Below are 27,839 nucleotides of genomic sequence, written 5' to 3'. Positions count from 1 at the left end.
GTGGAGATTCCCTCCCTGGGGGCTAGAGAGAAGGCCCAGTCAGTGAGGAACTTGCCATGCAAGTGAGAGGACCTGAGATCTCCAGGTGCCCATGTAAATCTGGGTGGATGTGGCATTCAGGAGGTAGAAAGAGGGAATCCTGGGACAAGCTGGCTGGCTAGACTCACCTACTTGGTGTGCTCTGGGTTCATGTGAGAGACCCTGACTCAATGACCAGGTGTGATGGGAGAACACACCCAGTGCTGATCTCTGACCTCCACATGCACCCACACACATTCAAGCACACAAATATCCAGACAGACAGACAGAAAGGCAGGCAGCACATACTTGTATACACACACACACACACACACACACACACAGAGGGGGAGGGGAATGGGGGAGGTGCATACTTTTCCCCCTTTAATTTTCTCATTTGTCTTAATGACTGCTATAAAGTTCTGGTATCTTCTCTTCCATATCGGTGTCACTATCAGGGTTTGTTTCTGATATTGCCGTTCCCCTTTGCTTGTACCTAATTTCAGCCGTCTGCTAACTCTTGGCCAGATGGTTGCTATTATGAATTGTGTGTTGGAAGGAATAAGACTATGATAGTTTGAAGGCTTTACAAGCACAAACATATTAAACCAGAACTTTAGCCACCACATCTGCTTTTCTGGGTCAGTTGTTTCTAGGAAATCACATGCTGCTAAGACATATGGAGTAGAGTTGGGGCCTTCATAGAGCTGGGCTCAGGCGCAGAGGTTAGTCAGCATGCACGAATAAATTATTCAACTTCATTCTGTTCCCCACAACCAGAAAACAAAATGTAAAACAAAACCAAAACAAAAAACCCACCATAAAACTCTGGAGTCGGCTAGCCTGGGTTTCAGCTGCCCAGCTCACTGGCTGTGTGGCCTTCAGCAACCTACTTCATCTCCTTGCATTTCCATTCCCTCATAAAATGTGGGTCGCAGTCAGTTATGACCACTAAATGAACCAGTCCGGGGAAGTAACTGGAACATTGTCTACCTCGGAAATGCTAGAGTTTGGAGTCCTCTGTGCTGCTCGATGGCACTCCAGCCACCCCACAGCCAAGCCCCTTGCCTGCCAAGGTCCGAGAAGTACAGATTATGGTTATGTGTCACTTCTTTCTCTTCTTTGGCTGGTGCGTTCCTCAGGGCAGGGACTGACGACGCTGAAAGCCAGCATCAGCACACAGCTGGGTGCACTGACAGAAGGCTTCCCTCCGTACTGAGGTTCACCTAGAGCTAGAGGAACAGGCGGTGTGCGTCTCTCCCCTCATCTCCCTGGGAGAGAAGCAGAGAATCATCTTTCATGAGAGCGGGGCTTGCCAGCCTATCCATGTACCTATTCTGGAGATGGAGCAGCGGAGGCCCTGCAGAGAGAAGGAGCACACATCCGGCGAGTCAAATAAAAAATGGCAGTCAGTGGAAAACGGGTGACTTTCAAGTCCTCTCTGAGCTAGAATTATTGAGCTTCACACTGCCTCCCCTAGGGTCATCAAGCCCCTCTCTGGTCATCAAGGCCACCGGTTGTATTATTGTTGGTGCCACGTAAAAGATATAGCTCAGGGGGTGAGGGATGCGCAGCCAAACCTGAAAACCTAAGTTTGATCCCTTGAGCCCACATCGTAGAACAAGAGAAGTTGTTCTCTGACTTCCACATGTGTGCAAATATGCCCATGTATACACACACGCACACACACACACACACAGAGAGAGAGAGAGAGAGAGAGAGACAGACAGACAGACAGACAGAGAGACAGAGAGAAACAGAGACAGAGACAGGGACAGAGAGACAGAGAGAGAGACAGAGACAGAGAGAAAGACTGAGAGAGACAAAGAGAGAGAGAGAGGGAGAGAGAGGAGAGAGAGAGAGAAGGAAAGAAAGGACACTTTGGAGTTAAAAGAAAAAGATGGCTTCATTAGGATTTTGGAACTTGAGCTCCGACCTTTCTTATTATCCATACCATTAGTTACAACACTGGATTTCTGATACGAAGTCAGGAACCGATGTGGAAGATCATGAGATCCCCATTCTCTACTGGCTTCTTGTCCCTGCTCTGTCTGGTTCCAATCGCCTGAGGGGCTTGAGATGTCCAGGATGTCTGGCTGGCTAAGGACGTGAGCTCTGGAGCCCACCTTCCCGAGCCTGTGTTTGAGTGTGCTTTTTCATCTATAAAGTGCAAACAGCAGCAGAATTTCTCTGGGCTGTTGTGAGCGTGGATGTGTCCACAGATGTAAAACACAGAGAGCATTGCACAACAGCCGGTAAGCTCTTGTCACAGTAAAGTTATGAGCACAAGCCATTCTTATTCCCTGGTGCTTCCCCCTGCCCTCTGAGGCTTGGGATCCTGGCATCGGGCAGACTGTAGCCTTCTATCTTAGTACAGAACTCTAGCCCAGGCCTTTGGTTGTTGATCATGGTGAAGAAAGAAACTGGGAGGCCCTTTATCTGTGACATCTCAGAATATGGAGTCCCAGGGGAGAGCCAGGAGTTGTCTGAGGTCGCATGGTCAAGGCAAAGCCTGGGCCAAAATCCAAAGGTTAGTGTCCAGAGAAGTCTGTCTTGGGTTTGACCAATGTGCAAGCCAATTCCATTTGTAGTAGACCTTGATAATTGACGTTATTTATCTCTTTACCCAGACAATGGGATTTGGCTTAAGCAGGTTGAACACTCAGTCTAGGTACTGCCAGCTGGGTGAAAGGGAACTGACTAGATGACTGCCCCACCCATCAAGATGGGAACCAAGGTTTAGGAAGGATGAATGCGTCAGGGCGAGGCCTCTCGGTAAACAACACGCTCCTACTAGGACTCATTCAGTTAAGGGCCCCAGGACCCTGTTCCAATATGACCCTTCTGGTGGCTCTGGGCATATGTTAAATCATGGATGTCTTACCCTAATCCTTTCCCAGAGACTACATATACCCGACAGATCTTTACGTTGGCCCAAGGCCCTGCCCATGAGCCTGCCCAACCGAGACTGGATGGTCCACCACCCGGGTCTGATACCCATACTGGCTTGTCCTGTCCTATCCCTAGTGTTTCACGTGAAGTAGTCATACCGCCGGCCCCACTCAGCGTCCCGTCTTTCCCCTCTCCAGGGCTGTCTCTGATGACACCCCTTCTCCCAGGAGCCTTGAACACATCATGCTAATTACCCATCAAACCCATATCGCTTAGCCACATCCAGTTTGCTTGCCTCTGCCCCAATAGCCCACATGCCATCTGGCTCACAGAAGGTATTAAGTCAATACCCAGGGTAGGAGGGAGGATCCTCGCCACCTCCCTCCCCGGGAAGCTGTCAGTCACTGGGGCTTGAGAGAGGTTATCCCCATCTCTGGGAATAAGGGCTGAGTTAAAATTTGGTTTCCTAGCAGTTTCTAGTCCCTGAATGCTAAATGCCCTGGACTAGCCACCCAGCTCCAGAAAGAGGTGTGCCAACAGGGGACCCCTCTCAGAAGCGGGTGGGAAGGGCTCTCCTGGCAGCAGGGCTCTTGTTTTAAAGGAGCCACAGCAGCTGCAAACCTACCAGTGTCTGGTGCAGTGGGAAGCTGATGGCAAAGTCCATGGATGAGGGCTCTCTGAGGTAGGGTAGGTAGAATGGTTGAGTTGGTGGTGCAAGCGCCAGATAAACCTGTGTCCTGGCACCCTGGTATCAGGGCCAGCTGTGGAGAGCCAGCTTAAACATGCTGGCTCCGCCTCTTGCTGGCTGTGTAACATGGGCCTCCATTTACTCATCTGGAAAATGGGGCTATTAATAACATTGACGTTACAAAATTGAGCAGGGGATACAGGAAACCAGGCCAGCCCATTTGACAAGGTATATGTACTTAGGAACTATAAAAGCAGACCCTACCCCCCCCCCAAATCAAATTGAACAAACAAGTCAATCTTCTGGCATAACCCCAGAGGTCCCGGGATGGGCTCTCTCCCCACCAAGTGTATGGCCCAGTAACAGAAGCAGTTTCTCCAAGGCTCTGTCAGGGATCGCAGCCAACAAGCTGTCTCTAGCACTGTGCTGACAGGTTCCTGTCCTGCTTTCCGCCCCACTTATGTAAGAAGCACATAGGTGGGCAGCTGGGTCCTGTGCCATGTGGGTCAGAGGTGTCTGGGGCCACACCTTGTCAGGAGCCCCAAGGCGGGCTGGGGCGGGTCCCCATTCATGCCCAGCCCTCATGGCTCATCACCCGGAACCTGGGCCACTGCGGCAGCCAGTTCTCAGATTCACCATGCCTTAGCTGCAGGAGCAAGGGGTATGCAGCCCTGAGCCTGCTGCCACAAGAAAGAAGAAGGTGAGAGGGGTGTTTGGGGCAGAGCCTGCTAGGCAGGCCCTCTGCCGTGAGACTTCTGTGAGGGGGGGCAGGGTCTGTGGGATGGGAGTGAGGACTGGAGAGAGTTTTCAGAGGCCTCATCTTTGAGACAAGGCAGTCCATATAGACCAAAAGGAAGCTGGGATATGAGGTCTAGTGTACAAGGTAACAGGATTGCGAAGTGTGGACCCAGCCTTCTTTGGGGAGCCTCAGCATGTGTCTGAAGAAACCATCTTCTTCTCGTTGGGGCTTTTAGGACTCAGGGTGGCACTGAGGTAACACCTCCATTAAGAGCATTCTCAGGCTTGCCGGATGTTGATTGTCTTTTGCCTTTGAGGAGAGAGAGATGAACAGTTCACGTAGCAGAGAGGCTAGTGACTAGTGGTCAGAAGTTTTTGCAAAGCAGGAGTCCCGGACATCTGAGTGAATTGCTTTTGCAGGTGAGCAATTGGCACTAGGGAATCTTGAGCCAGCCAGGTGCCTCAAGGCAGCCACCTCCTGTGAGTCTGTGTTGTTCCCAGATTGAAAGAACGTGTGGGTTTAGGAGGCAGTAAATTGCAGTCAGGTGCCCAGCCCCAGGAGTGGTGAGTCATGCCTCAAAAGAGGGCAACGGCGGCCCCTCGCCCTGCTAGGCCTGGGCAGTGACTCATGCTGTGTCTCTGTTGCAGGGCGGTCTGGTCGAGTTGGTCCTCTCTGGGGCTGCGGTGGCCTTCCCCAGGGGACGCTGTGACACACCCTCTGAGGTTCTCCCTCTCTCCTGGGTGAGCTCGAGGGGTGCAGCCACCCCACAGGGACCATGCCAGAGGCGCTTCTTCTCAGGTCTGCCAGCTCCATCTTGAAGACCGTGTAAGGAACCAGGGTCCCACCATCTTCCTGCCTCCCCACCGTCTCTTATGGGGCAGTACTTAGCACAGTACCTGAGTCCCAGGCCTGGGTTTAAGGCTCTTCACTGCACTCACTCACCCTCCCCATCTCACTGTCCAGTCTTCTTCTCAAGAGATCTGTGACAGTTCACCAGGAATAAAGATGACAGATGACCACACTGAGCACTTTTCCTAAATTGTCCTCTAGCAGAGGACGTGTGCTAGGAAATGGCTCGGATTCACAGGGTGGTCTGAGCACGGCATACAGCTTGCGAAGTCAGTCGTGCCCTAGCAGATGGACAGACTCAATGCTAGGTTGTTTCAGGAAGACATTTATTGAGCACCTGTGGCATTACTGCGGAGGGATAACTGGGAAGAATGGGGTGACAAGAATATGTCAGAAATGGATCGTTGTGAGGTTCACACAGGAGGCAAGGGCTCCCCTTAACTTATGTGTCACCCTCAGTGACGATGTGAGGATCGTTTACTGGGCTCCCACAGTGATTACTCATAGCCGAGAGCAGAGGCAAATTGGGAATGGCCCTTACTTTCCAGGAACTCTCTGTGTGTGACCTTCAAAGACCAAGCTAGAGGGTATTGGGGGAATCTAGGAGGGCTTCCTGAAGAGTTAAGGAAGCCAGGGAGCTCTGTGCCCAGATGGTCCTCACTAGTTCTCCTGTGGCAAGCCTGGATGACTGGATGAGGTGGAAGGATGGGATGGGTAAGAGGGAGGTGGTGAGCAGGTCCTGCCACACGCCTCTGCCCTGTATGCATCTTATCAAGCTCCTCAGACACACCTTGGTTTTCTTGTTCCTTGCACACCTGGGGAGGTAGCACAGAACCCTGGCTTTGCTTTTGTGAGGAGAACACTGGGTGACAGCAGCCAGCCTCCCGCCATCTTGGAATTCTTCCTCCTTGGAATCCAAAACACAGGCAAGTCAGCTCAGGCGCTTCTCCCACCGTCATTGTCATTTTATTACTCAAGGTGACTTCCTCCTTCCTGGAAACCTGCCAGCTCCCAGAGCACTGGTTCCGGGACAAGTCTACTCTTCCAGAATGACAGGCACAAATGACAGGCTCATTACCTCGTTACAATCTGTAGTGTCATCTTACCTGCTAGGCTCAGTCGCTGGTCACCTGCCCTTCTGGAACAAGCAGAGGGCCTAAAGGAGAGAACTCATTTTTTTTTCCCTTAGTGCTGAGGATTGACCATGGAGCCCCACACATGCTAGGCCAAACTGCTTCTGAAGAGTCTAAGAGTAGGGTTTTGAGGGAGCCATGGGCTATTCCATTTGGGGATCTCCTTTCTGGGCTAACCTATAGTTTGAACCCATTTGTTTCCTATTCTGCTCTTTAAAAAAAAAAAAAAAAAAAAAAAAAAAACAACAACAACAACAAAAAGATACCTTGCTAGAAATCAGTGTCAACAATGGCAAAAACGATGTAGGACAGAGTTAAAAACACACAGAATCTGAGCTTCCTGCAGCAATGACAAAGAAGAGAAGCTGTGTGAGGCTTGTGGTTCATCCATGGGGATGGATCTTGCTATCACGCAGCGGAACCCACTTCCACCACTAGCTAGAACCCTAAGTGAGCAGGAGGGACGTTAACTCAGGTTTCTAACTCAGATGACCGTCCCTTGAAGGGCTTCAGCTTCCAAGGCCCTCTCCAGGGGAGATCAGCTAATTTGTCTGGAAAATTCCTTTTTTACTTTTTTTTTAACCCAGGTACCCCAAATTCTCTAAGCCCAGGACATGAGGGTTGAATATGACCCTCTGTGGGCCAGCTGCAAGGGTAAGTGAGGTGTCCCCTGGAGAAAGAACAGGGTCCACATAAAGGGAGGGAGAGTAGGCTTGTTAAGTTGGAAGGTTCTCCTGTACTGGGTGCCAGACCCAAGGAAAAGCCTGCTCTAGGAAGATGGCCTTCCCCTCACTCTGTTACCAGAAGGCTCTCATCCATCAGGACAAGGAGCTTAGCCCTCTGGCTTCTCCAGGTGGCTGTCTCTTAATTTCCTTTGTCTAGCTTTGTGAAAGTCAGAACCAGTTTGCCCAAATGTAATTGGGAAGTGTACCTGTATCTTTAATGGTGGAGACTTAAAAACAGACCTGTTTGGAGGAGCCTGTTAAGATGGTGGGAGATTATAAGTAATTTTGTGGAGGCTCTCCACTCACTCAGTGACTTCAAAGATGGATCAGTTCTGAGCACAGGGTTTGGCCCTATTTTTTTTTTTTTTTTAGGATATGGCTCACTATGGGAACTCATGGGTTTGGTTGGTGGCATTAGCCTTTGTTCCCATGTGGGACAGCTCCCACCCAGCAGTCCTAGAGAACAGTGGTGTAACACATACACAAGTCAGTAAATGCACAGTGTTCAGAGACCTCAGCTTCGTCATCCTTTCTCTCCTCCCTGGAGCAGATGTGCACAAGAAGGAGCCAACTCAGTCCTTCCCTTCTGTGCCAGGTCATCAGAGCAACAGAGGGGATGCTCCAGCCCTGTGGTCCATGCCTTACTCACAGTGTGCACATAAAAAGGACCAACTCAGTCCTCTCCTTCTTCCCTGTCCCATCCCTCTCCCTTCATAACTTCCTATGTCTTTTGCTTTAAAACATATCTCAGGTTCTTAAGCAGACTGCTGCCAGGTGGGCCTGGGTGTGTTCGAAAACTTAGTTTGAACCTGCAGTGCCAGCAAGGAATAAGGCCGAATGTACGAAGCAGGTAATTGGCCTGGCTTCCTGGGAACTGGGCAGGGATGGGGCGAACACCACCCAGACAAATAGATGGGACTCCCTGGAGCCAGGGTCATACCCTCAGGGCATCTATGACCAGCTATACAGGTTACCTACTATACACTTCCCGTAGGTTCTGTTTACATAGCTATGACGATGTTGTGTCCCTGGTGGTGTACAATCTTGCAGCCCCGTGTAGTCCTGAGGGTGTGTATCGAAATCGCTCTGCTCATCTACTCAGGAAGGTGATGTGTGGCCAGGCAAACCCTGGGAAGGACTGCTGATGAGGGGCTGAGGGACAGTGAGGCTGAGATGATGACAGAAACCCAGCTGATATCTGACACTCAGAGCCACCCTGCTTGGGAGACTAGAGGGAGCTAGGACAAGCAGAGTCCCAGGCCTCCCTGGCCCATGTCCTCTCCATGGGGCACTCCATCAGCATTGCAGGCAGACACACCGTGGTGGAAGGAGCCTCTTAGGATTCCAAGAGTCCTAGGAACATCCACTCTGAGCATCTCCTGAACTAGTAGGTGCAAAGAATGATGGGAAGGGGCTTCTCCCAACCCTTAAAGCCTATCCTCTCTTAGAATGAAAGCTCAGAGTCTCTCAAAGCCAGTGTCCAACCCTTTCTTGTCTGGATGGGGACACTGAGGCTCAGAGGGAGACATGAACCCATGCACAGAGACACAGAGCAAAGGAGAGCCTAGCATGATTTGATTTCTTCTCCTACAGAGGGCAAGGGAGGGGCTGGAGGAAGTGAGATAGAACCCAAGACATGCTAACCAATGTTACCCATCCTCCCCACCAGCTCCTTAATCGATGGTCGGACACTCTCCAAAGAGTCCCCGAGTCACTGTCTTGAGCTCTCAGCTCCAGAGAAGGCCAGGGCTGCCTCGCTGGATGCGGCAGGTGAGTTTGCGCGAATGGAGTGTTTCTGGGGGTGGGGGAGTCGAAGGGGCTGCTGGGAGCCACAGAGCAGAGTGTTGGGGAAGAGTACTCAGAAATCTAACTATGTCCATGTTCGGGGGGTGGGGTGGGGGGTGGGCGGCATCTAACTCTTCACTCGTGGCTGCCACAGCTGCTATCAGGACCAGGCATGATGACAGATTGAAGGGGTCGATTTCTTCCTCAGTAAGGTTGGGAAGGAGGCTGACAATGGGAAGACCCTAGCAGGCAATGCCCTGCTCACTTAGGCTGCTGAAGGGAGCGAAGGGGCCAAGCCAGCTAAGCAACACCTTGGGAATTTGGAGCTAGTTACTGGGGCATGGGGCAGGCAGACGGGTGCAAGCTAGCACCGTTTGTTTTGGAAGCTGGATCGTCACATGCTCTCTTAGCGACCTTCCCCTCAGATAAATGTGCCTCAAGGTAGAGGCAGTTATCATTTACCTTGAAAATTTATCCGGGTGATAATTCTACCGTTGCAGCATTTGTTCGTGTTTATCAAAGCGAGTGGGGAACAATATTGTAACAAAAGCAGCATTTCAAAATCAAAAAAGAAACAATAAGGCTACTCAGCTGAGAGTCTCCCACTTCCCCACTATCTGTGCTGTCCTTGGACCTAACTGGCCCTGGCCCAGGTTCCTTTCCAGGGCTGAGCACTGTGTTGCTGGTTTTTCCAGTCTTAGATTTTGTTGGCTGTACACTCCTCCTAGAGTAGACAGACTGACAGACAGACAGCCTTTGGTGGCCATCCCACTCTGCGGGCCTCTGAGAGGGAGCTCGTTGGAGTTGAAGACAAGTTGCTGTCAAGTGTCTATGTTTTGTCTCATGGCCTTCCATTTGGGCATGCCTGTTTTCCTTGTGCCTAAAGTGTCTACAGGTTTGGGAGGATGGGTGGCAGTGTGTGAAATGAGACAAAGCAAAGAAGAAGGAGCCAGGTTCTAAGTCTCTGAACCACAGAGTAATGTTAGAACAAGGGGCCAAGGAAAGAGTAAGAGGCCCATGGCCCCGTCTCAAATCCTATCTCCTTGTATTTCTGCTGACCGGATTTTGCTGAGACCCCTGAGTGGTGAAAAGACAACAGGGCCCAGGTTTCTCTGCTGTGTTGCAAGTATTGTCATAGGCTAGTAAGTAACTAGGAAGTAACTAAAGCCAGTTTCCTCAGGGAAACTGAGGCATAAAGAGATATTTATTTTAGGCATAATAGCACATACCTGTAGTCTCAACCCTTAGAAGACCAAGGCAGGAAGATTGTTCCAGGTTTAATGCTAGCCAGGGATGCATGGCAAGTTCCCAGAATATAAAATAAAATAAAATATCTGAAAACAACAACCAAAGGAGTGTATAGCAGAGAGGCCCTAGACCAGGGTTCCTGGGCACTTCCCTCTCCGGTCCCTTCATGGAGTGAGCTTGCAGTTAGCAGGTAATAAGCTGCCTCTGGTGGCCTTGGCAAGAGTCTAGCTGGAGGCCTAAGCGTGTCTTGTGTGCCTAAGCCTCTCACATGTGTGTGCCTCCCCTTCCCCCCACCTATCAGAGGTAGAGGAGAAGAAGCCAGATTGTGCCCTGCTTTCAGAGAATAGTTTGCTAGGCTCCAGAGGAGGCAAAAAGCAGAGCTAACAGGACACCCAGGCAGCTTTCCCTGCCCTGAGCACGCCTGCGCTGGAGAGCCCAGGCACTTCACTGACTTGTTGTCCTCCCTCCAGTGCCCTCTTCCTGCACAAACAGCAAGAAGGTTAATTGCTGCCTGAGGCACTTGAAGGGCAGGTGTCAGAACCAGTAGCTTAGGCCAGGGAAGCCCTAAGTCTCAGAGGTCTGGGAGGTGGGTGGTAATGCTGGCACTCTTATAGCTGAAAGAGAAGGAAGGGAGCTAATATGGGAGAGCCCGAGGACATCTGGCTCCCCTAGCAAGCACAGGTGATACTAGCCTGTGGGCCTCGGTTGCTCAGTTGGAATACAACCATCCTCATGCCTGCACTACTGGTACAGGAAAAGGCAGGCCTGAACAAGGTGGGCATGGACACCTGGTGCCTGGTGAAGGCCCTGTCTACAGTGCCATCTGATATATGGGGACAGGAAGGATAAGAAGAGGACACTAAAGCTAGTGTAGGGTGGGGTTACAAGAAGGCACAAAGCCACCACAACTAGTTTACCAGGACTGTGGGGGATCTGTCAGGGACAGGCCAGTGGGCCCTGTCTTGACTCTACCTTGTGTTCCTGCCTATGGGGCTCCTGAACTAAGTGTCATTCCTGCCCTCCCCGGAGTCCCAGCCTCTCTGCAGACAGACTCTTGGGGTCATCATGGATGGAGTGAGGCAGGTTGGCTGGAGGGCTGGGTGAGCATCCTAGGTGTGGAGGAACTTTTGCTATCCACAGACCCTGTTACTCCACTAGGCTAGAGGCAGTGTGTATGTATATGTGTGCGTCTGTGTCTGTCTGTCTGTCTATCTAATGGACCTCTTATCCTCATGGCTATCAGCAGGCACTCAGAACAGAGGGTAAATGGGCTCCTAAGGACCCCACTCATGCCCCTGGGGGAGGGGGTGCGAGGATGTTGGTGGAACAGCCCAGAGTTCCAGATGTAACTGGAGTTCATCAGCTACCATCAGCCTGCTAGACCTTGAGTTTAGGCCTGACATTCTTTGTCTCCCTAGATGAAGACGCTTGTGGGGTTTGGGGGGAAACTGGGCTATGGCAGCCATTGAAAAGGGGAGAGGAGGGGTCGCAGGTTGGGTGGGTGGATTATGAAGCTGCCTAGTGGCATAGTGCTTTTCAGAAGATTGACAGCAGGAACTAGTACGTTCCAAAGGCCTGGGAGGGGCATCTGTGGGATCCAGACAGGATAGAAAGTCCCATAATCCTCTCCAGCAGCACATGCGTACAGCTGCCTCTTGTTGAACAGTTCCTGCGGTTGGACTCCTGCTAAAGTGCTTTTTCATTTTCTTCTTCCTAGCAGCAGAGAGGAAAGGCGCATTAATCACTTCTAGTTGAGAAAAGAAACCTCAGAGAGAGCTTTAGTGATTCCCAAACTGCCTTCTCTCTGTTTCTCTTTGTCTGTTTCTCTCTGCGTGTCTGTCTGTCTCTCTTGCATCTCACTCTGTTGCCCAGTGGTCCTTGAACTTGCCATTATCCTGCCTTAGCCTCCTGGGTGCTGGGATGAAAGACGTGGGTCTCTACAACCAGAAGTGATTTTCTCTGAGCCCAACAGCTTATTAGAGGTAGAATTCCTAATGGTCCATCCTGTCTCTTTGGGCCCTAGACTCCATTGCATACAGGAGTCAGGCCAGCCCCAGTCTCCCTCCACCTAGCTACTACAGAGCTCCTGGATTCTCGCCTGCTAGAGTCAGGGTTCACCAAGGGCCCCTCAGAGGTTCCTTGGTCTCCTTGAGTTCCCAAGAGGTTTGAGGGTCCTAAACTCCAAGCCCCAGGCTGAGCTCCCAGGGAACAGTGGTGCCAAGCCAATTGCTGGAATCTGACCTCTACACAAAGGCAGCCTTGTGCCAGGGCCTGAGACACATTTCTTTCTAGCCCTTTCTAGGTTAAACATGGACCCCAGCTGAAGAAGAGGGGGGAGGGGACCTAGGGAGAGCAGCTGCCAGGGACACAGCTGATAGAGGTGCCGACTCGGGTAGCTTTCCACCCCTTCCTGCCTGCCCACTCGCCCGCCCAGGGAAGTTCTGAGTTCTACTGGGTGAGCTCCAAGCTGAAGATTTAGGAAGTGGGCATTGACCCCACTTTGGTTTCTAGGCCAGGGAGGACCTTTGGGGCTCAAGGGTCCCTACCACTTTCTAGTCCCTTACTCTTATCCCAGGGACACATGTGAAGGCCCAGGCTGGAGCAGCAAACTGGAGAGACAGAAGGGAACAAGTCTCTCCCTTATCTCAAGGAGCTCAGAGCCTGAAGCTGGGGGCTGGGCAGAGGCCTAAATATCACCTTAGCCTTTGTGGAAATAGGATTGGGGGAAGTGGGAAGGGCTTCCTGGAGGCCTAAAGAGATGGTGGCGGTGCTTCCTCATCTATGAAATGCAAACAGGAAGTAATCCCAGCCCTGTCAGCCAAAGATGCATCTGGACGGTCCTTGGAGAGACCTTTCCAGGGGTCGGGTACTTGGCGCCTCCTAGACATTCTTCAGACACTGACTTCTGTCCTGAACCTCTGCCCTCTCCTGGGGACTTTCCTTTCAGGACAGGTAGGAGGGTTCCAGACTTCATTCCTCCCCAGCAGGTGCCCACCCCAGAGTCTCCTCTGTGCCATCTAAGCTGGCTAGAGACCCTAGAGCAACAACTGGGAGAGGCTCATAGCAGTTATGTGTTCTTCCTTGTTATCATTCAGACAGGAAAACCAAGGCTCAGAGATGGCAGACATCTGCCTAGGGTCACTTTACCCTTGACTCATTACTGGCAAGCCTAGCAGGGGCTGCCAGCTCCAGGGCTTCTCCTCCCAAGTACAGAGAAACAAAATAACTCGTTGTTTTGTTGTTTTGTTTTTTGTTTTTGTTTTTGTTTTTGTTTTTTAGCAGAATAGTCTACACCATACCACCAAGGTCTGAACAGGCCACTCTGAATTTCGTGCCTTGTCCTTATCCTTCCTCATGTTCTGAGGCCAAGGTGATCTCTGCACCTTCTATTTCCCTAAGAGTGCCCCCCCCCCCATGAGGCCCATAGGGCACCTAGAGGCCCTGTTCATGGGAGCCCCATGTGAGAAGACATCCTGGGGCTAGTTCTCCACAGGTCACCAGGGGCAGGAGTGTGGGCGCCATGTCTGATATCACTCACTCGGTCTTGGAAAGAACTCTGCCACCGGCCTGAGAGCCTGTTGTCCTCAGGCCCAGTGTGTGCCCTTCCCCTCTTCCCCCTCCTCCCCTTCCTGCTTCTGAGGTTGCCTATTCCCACAGACTACAGAAAACACCCCTATCCCTCACCCCTGTCCCTCATCCCTGCCATCCACCCCTCACCTTCCACCCCTGTGCTGGTGTTTTTCTCCTTCTCAGTCTGCTGTTTAGAAGCCTTTGTTCGGGGGCGGGGGGGAACCCAGAACACACACCTCCCTCCCTGCCCCAGCACCCTTTAGCACAATGGGTGGATTGATAAGCACCCTGCCAGGGTCAGGCCAAGATGACAGGCAACATGAAAGGTAATAGAAGAAAAAGGAGGCAACAGGCAGTGTGAGTGGGTCAGGAAAAGCCCACCCCACATGCCCAGGCAGCCTGGCTCTGCAGTAGGCAGTACTCAGCTAGCTGCAGGACTGTGGCTTCTGGCACAGGCTTCTATTGGCTTGCCTCCGATTGCGTGGCAGAGTGAGCTGTAGTAATCACTGTCTGGAGTCTTCTCCTGGCTGCCTTGCTGGGTGATGGCGGTTTCAACTGGCCGCTAGCTGAAAATCATGGCTGTTACGCCAGCATTAACATTAACTTAAGGATAGCAGAGAGGCAATGGTTGTGCCCCTGTTGAATTTTGAGGGGTCTTGGAAGTCCCTCATTCTCTAAGTCTTTCTAGTCCTGAGCACCCCAGCCAGAGAGACAGATTACTCAGCCTCTATTAGAATGAGGAGGCCGATGTAATCTCTTCTAGACACTTAAAGGGCCTGCTTGGTACCTGGCTGCTGATGCCCAGGACCCAAAGGGGAGGTCACCTGTACTGCCAAGCAGGGGAGGCAGGTGCAGCTGTGGCTCAGCTCCCACTTAGCTTAGGGATGGTGACTCTCAGCCAGAGGGCAGCACATGGGTCTTGACGTGACAGAGAATATGTCCTTGTAGCCGAGCGAAGGGTCTTCCTGCTAGAGTCAAAACATGCACAAAGGTATGGAGGGAGGAGGCATAGGAGAGTAGAAACATCTCAGGAAGGGAGGAAGGGGTTGCTAAGGCGAGGCTAGCTAAGGGAACCCCGAGAGAGAGAGAGAGAGAGAGAGAGAGAGAGAGAGAGAGAGAGAGAGAGAGAGAGAGAGAGAGAGAGAGCCTGGCAGACAACAAGGGAGTGGCCAGAGTCCCAGGAGCTTGAAGAAAGGTTTTTGAGCAGATCTGATTTGGGTTTGGAAACGACACTTTGGAAGCGAGAAGAATGTGGGACAAGTTATCAACTGGAAGTCCAAGGTTACCAAGACAGGATTTGGGCAAGAGTTACTGTCTTTTCCCAGAGGAGATACGGGAACAAGCTTTACAGTGAAGGCCGTTGTGAGGGACAGCACCTCAGAAGAGAACAGTGTGAGTGTCAGGCAGTGTGGTTCTAGAGCCCAGGTCTGTCACTCAGCTCTGCTACCACTTGCCTCCCTAGGGACCTATAGCTTTAGCTAGGTGACAGAAGGTTGAGGGCATACAGATAGCGCTCAACTCGTGTGACCATGGTGACCCCTTCCTGAGAGAGGATAGCTGGCTAGCCCTTTCCCCAGGTTTTCTCTTCTGGCCTAGCTGGGCCTGTGGACAGGAGGGCCAGGAGATTCGAGCTGCTAGGAAACCCTGTTCTTGCAGCATGGCTCGCCAAGGCCAGGGCTCTGGCCTGTTTCATGAAACAGCTGGACTAGGAGGGGCCTGAGCTGCAGACCAACCAACTTCGCCTCTCTTCTCACCTGTCTTTCCTCCTTTCAGGCAGAGGGTAAGCCGAGCACACAAAAGCAAAAATAGTCTCCCGGGACTAAAGCAGGGACAAGACATAAAAACATTAGATGAATAACTCTGTCCAAAAATGTGCAACGAACATTTAAACACGGGGACTGGAGAGATGGCTTAGTGGTTAGGAGCACTGGCTGCTTTTCCAAAGGACCCAGGTTCAATTCCCACCACCCACATGGCAGCTCACAACTCTCTGTAACTCCATTCCTAGGGGATCTGACAACTTCACACCAATTCACACAAATTTTAAAAAATTAAATAAATTATTTTTTAAAAATTTAAAAACATGGCTGAGGCTGGAGCCCAGGGGCAGGAACACATTGTTAGAACGTGATCAGGTTCAATCCAAAGTATCAGATTCCCTAGGACCAAAACAAAAATTTAAAAGCACTTTTATTTTTCTGAGCCAGTAATTCTACCTCTAGAAATCTGTCCTCTAGAGAGCCTGGGATGGGTGATTTGGTTAATGACTACATTTGATCTGCCCACATAATTTTTAAAATAAATAAATAAATAAATAAAATTTAAATGTCCAAAAAATATAGGTTTTATATATAGTACATATAGTAAATCTGAATATACACATGTATACAAATTTCTGGTAACTCTTGCTCTCCATTTGTCTTAGTTATTTTTCTGTTGCTGAGATAAGACAGCACAACCAAAGTGACTTATAAAAGAGAGTATTTCATTTTGAGCTCATGGTTCCACAGGGTTAGAGTCTATGATCATCACGTCATCAGAGGCATGGAAAGAGGCAGGCAGGTGTGGTGCTGAAGCATCAGCTGAGAGCTCACCTCTCAATCCACAAGCACAAAAGAAAAAAACCAAACCAAACCAAACCAACCAAACAAACAAACAAAACCCAAAACAAAACAAAACAAAACAAAACAAAAACCTGAGAGCGAGCTAATTGGGAATGGTGAAGCCTTTTTGAAACCTCCAAACCCACCTCCAGTGACACGCCTCCTCCATCGAGGCCACACCTCCTCCATCAAGGCCACACCTCCTAGTCCTTCCCACACAGTCCCACCAACTAGGGACCAAGTATTCAAACATATGAGCCTGAGGGCCATTCTTAGCCAACACACCGCGCTTACTGGGCACCAGACCCCACCGCTGAAGCGGGCTGCCCTGTTTTGTGTGGCACACCCTCTTCCATTTCCTCAGGAGTCCCTGATCCCTGTTACCTCTCTGACACAGAGGCTTTGGGGCATAATTATTGTGCTTGCATTTCTGATTTCCACCTTAAATTTTTTTAATGGACAAATTCAAAACCATGTATTTGCCGGGCGGGCGTAGTGGCTCACCCCTGTAATCCCAGCACTCAGGGAGGCAGAGGCAGATGGATCGCTGTGAGTTCGAGGCTGGCCTGGTCTACAAGGCGAGTCCAGGACAGCCAAGGCTACACAGAGAAACTCTGTCTCGAAAAACAAAAACAAAAACAAACAAACCCCATGTGCTTATGGCAGACTATTTTAAGACATATATAATGCAGAATGGCTAACATATGCACTACATCACAGACTAAATTTTTTTGTGCGGAGAGCACAGTCTACTCAGCCATTTCACAAAGACATATTGTTAGGAACTGCACTCTCTCCAAGCTTGTAGCTTTTCTCAGAATAGAGATCTATCACATTGTTCAGGGTCTCCATCAAAGGCGAAGAAACTGATGGTACAAGTAGAAGCTCCGCATCTGAAAGAAAGCAAGAGGCCTTTCTCTGTAGGAGTGAAAACTGTGCTGTGGGTTCCATGGCAAGTCGCCAGGCTCTCATCCATTTATTATTTATCACAATGCATTATTTATTATGATGCTGACACATGAGCCACAAAAGTCTCGTGGGCATTTTGAGTTTTCCCTCTGTGGTTATTACTCAAGTGCCATGATCGTTCCCTCCCCTGCCCCGCTACTTTTTGAATAAACACCAACCACACTGCTGAGCTGTGTTTGTGGCTTAGTGTAGGCTATCGTATAGATTGTAGCCCCAGCGGCACACAAAACCAAAAAAACAACCCGTCTGCAATAGCAGCCAAATAAAAAGCAACTCCTTTCTGCTGCCTTTGAGTAAGGAGGCCCACCCATTCTTACAGCACAGGCTTCGGAGCCATTACATCTTTCTTAGAGGAAGTGGTGCGATTTTCCTATCAAAACAAGGGATTATACCTGCTTAACGTTAAGCCTGTTGCTTTGGCCTGGAGATCGCAGTAGAGCACTCGCCCTGCATGTGTAAGGCCCTGGCAAGGCCCAGTGTATGTAGAAAAAGAGGAAAGAAAACGCTTGGCTTGAGGGAGGCTTTAGCAGTGGATCACAAGACTGAAGCTTACCTCTGCTCGGCTTGGCAGCCAGGGGGCAGGTGCAGCGAGGTGTGGGCTTCTGGAAGAGATCATAGGAGGAGGCCACTTTTTCTGGTCCAAGCAGTCAGAAGACTCTGTCGGAAAAGGACTGTGAATAAGACAGTGCCCAGCTCCACACACACTAAACACACTGGCTTCTGGGTCCTTGCTCTATTTGGAAGAGCAACATTCTTTTTTGTTTTTTGTTTGTTTGGTTTTTGGTTTGGTTTTTCTTTTTCTTTTTCTTTTTCTTTTTTTGAGACAGGGTTTCTCTGTGTAGCCTTGGCTGTCCTGGACCCACTTTGTAGTCCAGGCTAGCCTCAAACTCACAGCAATCTGCTTGCCTCTGCCTCCTGACTGCTGGGATTAAAGGCGTGTGACGTCACCGCCCGGCTTGGTTTGTTTTTTTCAAGATAGGGTTTCTCTGTGTAGCCTTGGCTGTTCTGGACTCTCTTTGTAGACCAGGCTGGCCTTGAACTCACAGAGATCCGCCTGCCTCTGCCTCCCGGAGTTCTGTGATTAAAGGCATGCGCCACCACACCTGGCTTTTGTTCTGTTCTGTTTTGTTTTGTTTTGTTTGAGACCCAAGCGACCATCAAACTTGCTATGTAGCTCAGGATGGCCTTGAACTTCTGACCCCGCTAGCTCCACTTGGTTAGTGTTGGTTTTAAAGGCATGTAGTACACACATAGTTTATCGAGTGCTGGAGATGGACTCCAGGGCTTTGTGCATGCTGGCTAAGCACCCGCCCACTCGCCACATCCCCAGGCCTCCTCACATTCTTTTCTCTCCTCTCATTACTTTAGAAGCGACCTCAGTAAGGTATAGTTTATATGAGCATGCAATCCAAAGATTTCTTTTCAGCTTATTTATTTATTTATTACGTGTTTGTAGGTTGAGGATGTGAAGGTACCATGTTATGCAGGTGGAGGGCAACTTCCAGGGGTCAGCTCTTTGTTTCTGCTGTGTAGGCCCTAGGAATTGAACTCAGATCCTTAGGAAAGTGTCAGTATCTGCTGAACCATCTGGCCAAGGCCAATCCAACAATTATTATTATTATTATTATTTTTTTTTTTAGAAATTTACAGAGTTGAATAGACATGACCATAATTCACTTTTAGAATATTTTCATCAACTCCAGAGGATGTTTTATGTCCTTCTTATGGCCCTTCCCAGTCCTACCTTAGGCGGCCAGCCAGTCTTTCTTTAGATTCTTCTTATACTTGGGATCATGAGACTCATCGTCTTTTGCATCTGGCTTCTTTGAGCTATCTCCACATCAGAATCAGTTCTTGCTCCTTCTTAGAATGGAGATGTATCCTGTCACATGGATCACCCACATTGTGCCTTTAGTCACCTGTCTGTGGACATCTGAGTTCTTTCACCTCTTGGGTTGGTAAATAATATTCCTATAAGCATCCACGTACAGCTGTTTGTGGAGACACACCTTTTTTTTTTTTTTTTTTGGTCTTGGATGGATCCTAGGAGCCACAATGCCTGGTGCTGTAGTGACTGTGGGAAACTGTTAAGCTGTCTCCCAATAGGGCTGTCCACTGCCTTCATTCCCCACAGTGCTGCCTGAGCACCTAGCTTCTCTGTCCTCACTAACCCCTCCTACCTTCCATGGTCACAGCACAGCCAAGAGGAAGATAACTTACTAGGGTCACGTCAGGGAGTGACAGGGTCAAGATTTGGAAGCCAAGTTACCCTGACCCTCTACAGTCCATCCTTCTGTAGCCTTCTAGTTAGTGGATTGAGTATGCAAAAGGCAGGGTTGGAGGCTGGGGCTGCTGGCCTGGGTCTGCAGGATAGGACTCATACCTGCACTCTAAGGGCAGCGAGCTCCAGCAATAGCTGCAAGGGATACTCAGTTGGAAAAGGTGAATGGATGCCAGCCAACTGGTTCTGGCCTCTGCCAGTGCAGGTCCACAGTCAGACCCTTGCTCTGGTGCCTTCCCCTGGCCCAGCCTGTATTTCTCACGGGCAGCCATGTCCCTGGCCTCATATTTCCTTTTGACTGGGCCTGGATATGTTCTCCTGTCTCAGGCCTAGGAGCTTTCACTTTTTTTCTGCCAACCTCAAACTCTATTTGCAGTCAAAGACTGTATCTCAGAAAGACAAGGGCATCTTGACTGTTTTTCTAATTCATACAGGACCAGAGGCAAGATACCCTTTTGGTAGCAGCCTTGAGGCAAGTAGAAGTTGGCTTCCCACGGGGGGAAGGGTGTACAATTGATGGGGTGTGTCTGGCTAGTAGGCAGCAGTGAAGTTTCAGGGGTCCTAGACAGCTCATTCCCTACCCACATTGTGCTCCCTCCCCCTTTTAAAAAAATAATGCTCCTTGTCCCAGGGAAGGGAGGCCCAGCCAGATACGGTGGCACATACCTAGAATCCCAGTACTCCGAAGGCAGAGTCAGGAAGATTGTATACTTGAGAGCCTGTAAACAAACAAACAAGCCTAAAAAAGGTCTAGAAGAGTTCAGATCGCCCAAGCAAACTTCCTTTACAGATAGGAAAATGGAGGAGGGTGGGCATTTAGTGAGTACCCGAGTCTCCTTCATACACATCATTTCTTCCAGCCCCTATCCTCAACGGCAAACGCCTTGCCTTCCCTCAGATGTAGGCTGTAGTGTTTGCCTCAGCCCCAGCACGTTAAGTAGCTCAGCCAAGAGGAAGATGCCTTCTTTTGGGCTCTGTTCCTGCCCACCACACACAGTGTCCCAAACTGTGGGGTAAAACTTCAGGCGCATGTGAGTTCAAGCCTTGACGCTGCCTCTTCCTTGCTATGTGACATGGAGAAAGTAGCTGAACCTTGTCTGGGCCACAGCTGCCCATCTGTGACACAAGGCTGCCCTGATCCACACCACGAGGATGCAATGAGAAGATCCTGGCAGAGTTTAGTGTCTAGGCGTCAGCTGGCAGTCCTCTGCACTGCAGGCTCCAGCAGCTAGGGGTCTAGGCCTGTTGGTTTTTGGTCTCCTCCAAAATTTCTCTCTAAAGCCTTGGCTTTCTGTCCAACTGGGTCTGTCCCTACCTTCTAGCAGGATCCAGGGAAGCTCTGAGCCCAGAGACAATCTTACTCTTGTGAGCAGGTGCTAGCTTTCCTTTGCCCAACCCAACTTTGACAGGGAAGCTCCAACTGGATAAAAGCAGAAAAAGGCCCAGAAGTTTCCATCTCCACGCATTCTGTCTCACTGTTTTCTCTTCTCTTTCCTGCCATATCCCTAAGCTTTGCTCCTCTTCCAAAGCCAGCCCAGATGTGCTCCGTCAAGCTGTCTTCCAGCCCACCCCAGGCTGGGCTTGCCTGCTGTCTCTCAAGGTCCTGTCCTGGAGGTGGCAGCAGCAGTGGCAGTGGCAGTGGCAGTGGCAGCAGCTGTAGACAGGGAGGTTCTCTACCCTGGTCAGAAGTGCATCCCCTGCAGACAACTCAGGTAGGCTTGACCGGTCTGTGGCCATCTTGCCCCCCTGCAGAGGAAGCACTATGGACCACTCGGGCCGATGGGAGAGTACGCCTACGCCTGGAGCCCTTCTGCACGCAGCTGCCCTATACTGTGCACCGGATGTTCTACGAGGCCCTGGATAAGTACGGGAACCTCAGTGCTCTGGGCTTCAAGTACAAGAATAAGTGGGAACGCATCTCTTACTACCAGTACTACCTGATTGCCCGCAAAGTAGCCAAAGGCTTCTTGAAGGTAGGAGCCTCATATTGCACATCCTTTCTCCCTCCCCGCCCCTTACCCCCTGCCACCTGCTTTCTAGCATGAGTTCTCGTAGGCCTCCTCCCCAACTCCCCACCAGGCAAGGTCCCTAGAAACCATCCCTGTAAAGTCTGACACCATCAGTTAAGCTAATACTATATTCTGGGCCCTGTGCTAAGAATTTTACATTTATGGAGCATTTACTACAGGTCATCTTCAAGGAGGGCTGGAAAACCAGTAGCCTGGGCTCCCCCAGAAAACCATAGGAAGGGTCGATAGGGATGCCAGAAACTGATTCCCCAGGAGGTTCTTTGACCCTGAGATGGGCCTGGAGGGGTCTCTGCAGTCCACTGGAGAGCGGCAGGGGTAACTGACCTGCCTATCTTCCTTTGGCCTGGAGCTCGGCCTGGAGCGTGCCCACAGTGTGGCGATCCTCGGCTTCAACTCCCCAGAGTGGTTCTTCTCTGCAGTGGGGACGGTGTTTGCAGGGTGAGTAGCTAACCAGGATTAAGGGCTTCTGTGGGCAGGAGATGGCTCTCTCTCTCTCTCTCTCTCTCTCTCTCTCTCTCTCTCTCCCTCTCTCTCTCTCTCTCTGATTGTGCGTGCGTGCGTGTGTGTGTTTTGGTTTTGGTTTGGTTTGAGTTGGTTTGTTTTTTTTTGAGACAGGCTTTCCTGGACTCGCTTTGTAGACCAGGCTGGCCTCAAACTCACAGCAATCTGCCCGCCTCTGCCTCCCAAGTGCTGGGATTAAAGGTGTGCACCACCACGCCTGGCTTTTGGGGTTATTATCTCTTTAAAGGGCCTTTTTACCACTCCCCAACCTCCCATATCTCCCCTAGGGCCTTCCAGGCCTACTTTTTCCCATCCTGCCTGCTGAGATGACTAGGGGCCCCACCTTAAGGCTTCTGGAAGTCCCTGGGGATGGATGCTGTGGGGAGGGGATGATTCTACTGAACCTAATATGAATCTTCCTGGACCTCCCACAGGGGCATTGTCACTGGCATCTACACCACCAGCTCCCCTGAGGCCTGCCAGTACATCGCCCATGACTGCCGTGCCAACGTCATCGTGGTTGACACACAGAAGCAGCTGGGAAAGATCCTGAAGGTTTGGTGGGAAGGAGCAGTGGGCATGTGGTTAAAGGCTGCACACCTACTCTAGTGTAGCAAGGATACTTTTACCTCCCATCCAGCATTCGTATCTCCTACAGCCCATATGAGCATACAACACACATGTATTCACACATGTATACATACATGTATGGTGGGGGGTGGGGTGGGGTAGTGAGCATCTTTCACTCACACTGCTGGCCAGCCCATTGTCTACCATAGCTTTCCCTCTGGACAGGGTCTTATCTAAAGGAAGGGCTGTGGACACTGGGCCCCTCTTTGGCTTAGTTTGTTCTCTAGAAATGTTCCTTGGGCCATAGGTACTCATCTGCTCCTGAGGGCCAACTGGTCAACCTTCCAGAACCATGGAACCTGGGTTTCCAGAGAAAGCACAGTAGATGCCTCCCCTCATCTCTGCTGGAAAAGTCTCTTAAGCCAAGATGAAGCAAGCTGGGGCTTGTAGTTCTCACTTGGCTGCAGAAATCCTCCCTAGGGCAGGCCCAGGCTGTGGGTGAGACACCTAGCACAATCTCCTGGAGACAGTCCTCTCATGATTTAACATAGCCCCCCTCAGGTGAAGCTGTGAGCAGCCCTGACTGAGAATCACTAGCTCACAGCAAAGTGAGGGGACCTCCAGGAAGTTCCCAGAGTCCGGGCCTACTCAGGTAACACTTACACAGCAAGGAAGCTAAGCATGGCTCCTCCTTGAGAGAGGCGAGGAAGCCACTCAGAGCTGGGAGGCAGAAAAGCTGTGGGAGGGGAGGGCAGGGGGACCCGGACCTCCAACAAGGTCTGAGAAGGGACCTAAATCATCAACTTAAGAGACAACTCCTCAAACAACAGTGTTGGCCTGGCAGGCTATGATGACACAAGCCCTCTTGAACTTGTCAGTGAAGCTGGCTAAGGGACCCACCTTTGCATCTTATACTTGGCGACCCTGTACTCAGACTCTTTAGACTCCATGGAAGTTTGCTCTAGTCTAAGACATGTGAGTGCAGCCTTTTATACCAGTTTAGAGTGATGTGGAAACTCCATTTTCCGGCCCTTCTGCTTCACTATGAAGGGTTTTTCCAGTGGCTTCCTTGGATAGTGAGGGATTGTCCTGACTCTTTATGGGGCCCTTTTTTTTTTTTTTTTTTTTTAGCCCTGTTTTCAGTATATCATTCTGAGCATCCCCCTTTGTCTGGCCTGGATCAGTGTGTAGGATCAGGAGTGGACAGATAGGTTGAGAGTGTGTGGCCTCAACCAGTCCTCTGAAACAAGGAGGGCTGAGCTCACTTCAAGCCTCTTCATCCCCTTTTCCAAACTCTTGGTCTGAGGGCCAACTGGTCAACCTTCTAGAACCATGAGATCTGGGTTTCCGGCGAGGCCATGGAAGGTGTCTTCCCCTGCCTCTGTTGGAGTAGTCATAAGAGACATTTATCTATTCCTGGCCTTTCCAAAGCATCTTGGGACTTAGTATTACCCAGAAGTCTTCAGATAGCCCAGTGGCCTCAGAAGCACCTAGGTTGTTAGGTCATTTTCTGAGCCTCACTCATCACAGTCTAATTCAGAACAGTGTCAGGCTCCCCCAGGACCGCTTAAGCCTAAAGGCTTGATGGTTAGGAATCAGTCTAGCATAGGGTTGAGGCCTCATGAACTCTTCTCACCATCCATGTTAGCATATCCACTGGTGGTGTCCTTGGGAACAAGGCCATGTTTAGGCTGTCCTGTTGGTGAGACTTCATAGGCAGAGCTTCTGGCATTCCTAGGAGACACAATCTCATGACAAACACCCTGATCCTCTGGCTCTGAAATCTTTCCAGCACCAAGAACTATGAACAACCAGGGAATGCTGGGAGCAGGAGAAATAATCCTCCCTAGGAACAAGCATACCAACTGGTTATCCAATACCAAACGCTCAGCCCTCAAAACATAATATACAAGTAACTTTGTACAGACTGAACAGGCTGTATATATGTATTTAAGGGTGTGTGTGTGTGTGTGTGTGTGTGTGTGTATGACAACAATTAATGAAAAAAGTTCATGAATTTGAAAGAGAGCTAGGAAGGGCCTATGGGAGGGTTTGGTGAAAGGAAAGGGAAGGGGGAAATGATGTAATTATAATCTCAAAAAAAAAAAAAAAGAAAGAAAACAATTTTTTAAAAGAATCAATCTGGCTTGGCCAGGGACATTGCTTAGTGACTAAAGTGCCTACCAGGTATGGTTGTGAAACCTGAGCTTGGATCAGCAACACACACATGAAAAGCCAGCACTGTAGCAAGTGCCTGTAACACAGGTGCAAGAGAAGAAAGGAGACAGGTGGATCCAGAAGCTCATTGGCTAAGCTCACTGATAGACCTCAGAAAATAAGGCTGAGAGTGATTGAGGAAAGACATCCACTGTCAACCTGTGGCATGGCACACACATGCACAGAGGGCAGGGGGAGAACCGTCAGGTCCCAAGCCCCAAAATGGCAGTGCCACTGACAACATCCTAAATGACATCTGGACTCAGCTCAGGCTAGACTCAGATGCATTGCTGGCAGATAGAAGCTTACACCCAGCATTCCTCAGGAGTCTGTGAAATGGTTCTCTGTGTGCCAAGAAGAACCACTTCCCTTATCTCCCCTACCGCTACCTCCCTATTAGCACAAACATAACATATCAAAGCTTCAAGCTAACCTCCGGGCTCCTTCCTCCTTACTCACGTTAGCATCTACCTGTAATGCATGTGAAAGCCACATAGGTCTTCTGGCCTGCACTCTTCCTCTTCCCTCTACCCCACACTTCCAGGCCATTTCAGCTTCCACTCCCTCTCTTCCACTGTTCCACTCTTTTCTTTAAAACTGGCAAACATGCCTTGCCCCCACTTCTCTCTCCCTGCCACCCTGAGGTAGCCATGGCAGCTTTGGACTCCTCCAGATGCCTCCGGTTACTGTCTCTACCACCTGATAGCCAGGGGGCAGTTTTATATTTACAATAAACATTCTTCCCACCTGTGGAATGGCCTAGTTCAGTAGTTTCACTGAGCCTTTGCTTACAAGAAGGAAAACCAACTTGACAGGCCCTGTAGCCAACTGGATGCTCTCTCTTAAACCCTCCCATGTTTATATCTGGATACTGGGTGCGGGAGGGATGGACAGCGTAAAAAGCTGCCTACTAGATTCTGCCAGGGAGACAAACCATTCCTCCATCCCTAGCTTATAGCTGAGGAAGGCGAGGTCCAGATCTGGAATCTCGGTTAAATGTCTGCTTTAGGGTTAAGACAAAATTTGTATTAAAGAAATTCTCAAATAATAACAGAGGCACTCCCCTGCATTATCAGGTTTCATACTTATCAGTGTGCTCTCACATGCTTTCTTCCTAAATTTAAAGCAAATCTTCTGACATCATGTTATTTCATTCCCCAAATACTTCATCATGTATCCTTGGCAGATGTGATGTCTTTATGTTTGTTTGTTTGTTTGTTTTTGAGACAGGGTTTCTCTTCTATTCCTGGCTGTCCTGGACTCACTTTGTAGTACAGGCTGGCCTCGAACCCACAGCGATCCGCCTGCCTCTGTCTACCAAGTGCTGGGATTAAAGGCGTGCGCCACCACATCTTCCTTAAATAATCTTTGGTAGCGAAGCCATTAGTAGAATGCTTACAGGAAGCCTTGGTTCCATCCTCAGCACCATATAATGCTGGTGTGTGGAGGTACATGACTGTAGTCTTCACACTCAGAAGGCAGAGACAGGAAGATCAGAAGTTCAAAATCATTCTCTCGTTGCACAGAACGTTAGAGGCCAGCCTGAGATACGTGAGAGCCTGTCTAAAAACAAAACAAAACAAAACAAAAAACTCAGCTGGCAAAACGGCTCAGTAGGTAAAGATGCTTGCTGCCAAGCCTGGTGACCTGAATTTGAGTTCCAGAAGCCACGTGGTAAAAGGAAAGAATCAGTTCCCCCAAGTCATCGTCCGACCTTCACACACGCACATACAGACAGACGTAAATAAGTAATGTAACTTTGTGTCTTTAAATTTAAATGAGTAATTTGCGCCCCCCCCATATATTTGGGTCTTACATTTTTATTCCATCAGAAAAAAAAAACCATCATCAGCCAACATGTGGGTACGTGTTCTTTGCCCATTTCTGACTCCTACATTTGGCCTGTGTTGTGTTTTGGCATCCATTCTCACCCCAGGGTTTGCTCTAGACCCAGCGATACACATCTTGAACATATTACATGCATTTTCACCCAGCATACAACCTCATATGTAACGGGAACCCGCAGTAGCAGCAGGCAAGTAGACCCACAAATCAGTGAGCTTCACAGGAACCAACCAACCTCAGAGGAAAATAGTGAGGGCTCTACATTTGTGCTGAACACGTACATTGGTATGTGTGCGCGCACGTGCGTTTGCCTAGACAATACAGCGAACAGCTATGTAGACGGTGTCTGTGTTGTCTTGGACATCATAGGGAATACAGAGATTATTATAGCATGCAGGAGGATGGCCCAGGTTATATGCAAATGCTATACCAGCTACGTAAAGGACTTAAGCATCCTCAGACTTTGGTATTTGCTGAGTGTGCCGGAGCCAATGCCCCTCAGATACTGACAGTGACTGTATTTCCATACTCTATCCACGCTGCCATCTATTCTACTCCTATTTAGGTTATAGATATCATAATACATTGTTGTTCTTGCCGTTAGCAGTTGGGTATCTTTCAAGGAGATTTTAAAGCATGCTCCTTTTTCCTTTTCTTTTCTGAGGCAGAGTCTCACGCTATAGCCCAGACTAGCCTCCACCTCCCTACAGTCTTCCTGGCTTGGCCTCCTGGCTCCCGTGACTGTAGGTGTGAAAAGTGTCCTGCTCCTTCTGACACTGAAGTCCTTTATATAAATCAAGGTCTCCCCTGGTGTCATCTCCCTTCTGCCTTAAGTAGCTTCCTCGGCCCCTTTTCTCTTTTACATTTTCTTACGATATGTGGGGGGTGGCGGGTGACACATGTATGTGTGCCTCAGTACACATAGGTAAATCAGAGGACAGCTTTCAGGAACTGGGTCTCTCCTTCCCACCACGTAGGTCCTGGGAACTGAACTCAAATTCAGGCTTCACAGCAGGCGTTTGCTCTTGGGGCCACCTTGCTGGCTCACTCGTTCCTCAGCATTTCCTAGGCTTTCATGGCAACACATTCTTTAAGCTTCTCTTTTCCTCAAAGAAAAAAATTTACTTTTGACTTTATTTGTTAAAAGATTACTTTCAGCTGGGTGCTGTAGCACAT

At 49.9% G+C, this 27,839-nt stretch overlaps 1 protein-coding gene across 1 annotated transcript in view; it reads left to right on the top strand.

The window, feature by feature from the left end:
• The first annotated feature begins 4,163 nt into the window (after positions 1–4,163).
• Acsbg1 (acyl-CoA synthetase bubblegum family member 1) overlaps positions 4,164–27,839 on the top strand; it is a 46,424-nt gene continuing 22,748 nt past the window's right edge. Inside the window, exons 1-7 of the mRNA XM_051156469.1 lie at positions 4,164–4,298; positions 4,985–5,162; positions 7,796–7,894; positions 8,714–8,814; positions 21,253–21,473; positions 21,880–21,968; positions 22,466–22,586. Of these exons, the coding sequence (XP_051012426.1) occupies positions 5,113–5,162; positions 7,796–7,894; positions 8,714–8,814; positions 21,253–21,473; positions 21,880–21,968; positions 22,466–22,586 (681 nt within the window). The 5' untranslated portion in view covers positions 4,164–4,298; positions 4,985–5,112. The remainder of the gene's footprint in view (positions 4,299–4,984; positions 5,163–7,795; positions 7,895–8,713; positions 8,815–21,252; positions 21,474–21,879; positions 21,969–22,465; positions 22,587–27,839) is intronic.

The sequence above is a fragment of the Acomys russatus genome, chromosome 14, assembly GCF_903995435.1.
Source record: "Acomys russatus chromosome 14, mAcoRus1.1, whole genome shotgun sequence".
NCBI lineage: Eukaryota > Metazoa > Chordata > Mammalia > Rodentia > Muridae > Acomys > Acomys russatus.
Note: the sequence above shows the minus strand (reverse complement) of the source record. Positions and strands in the feature narration are given on the sequence as shown.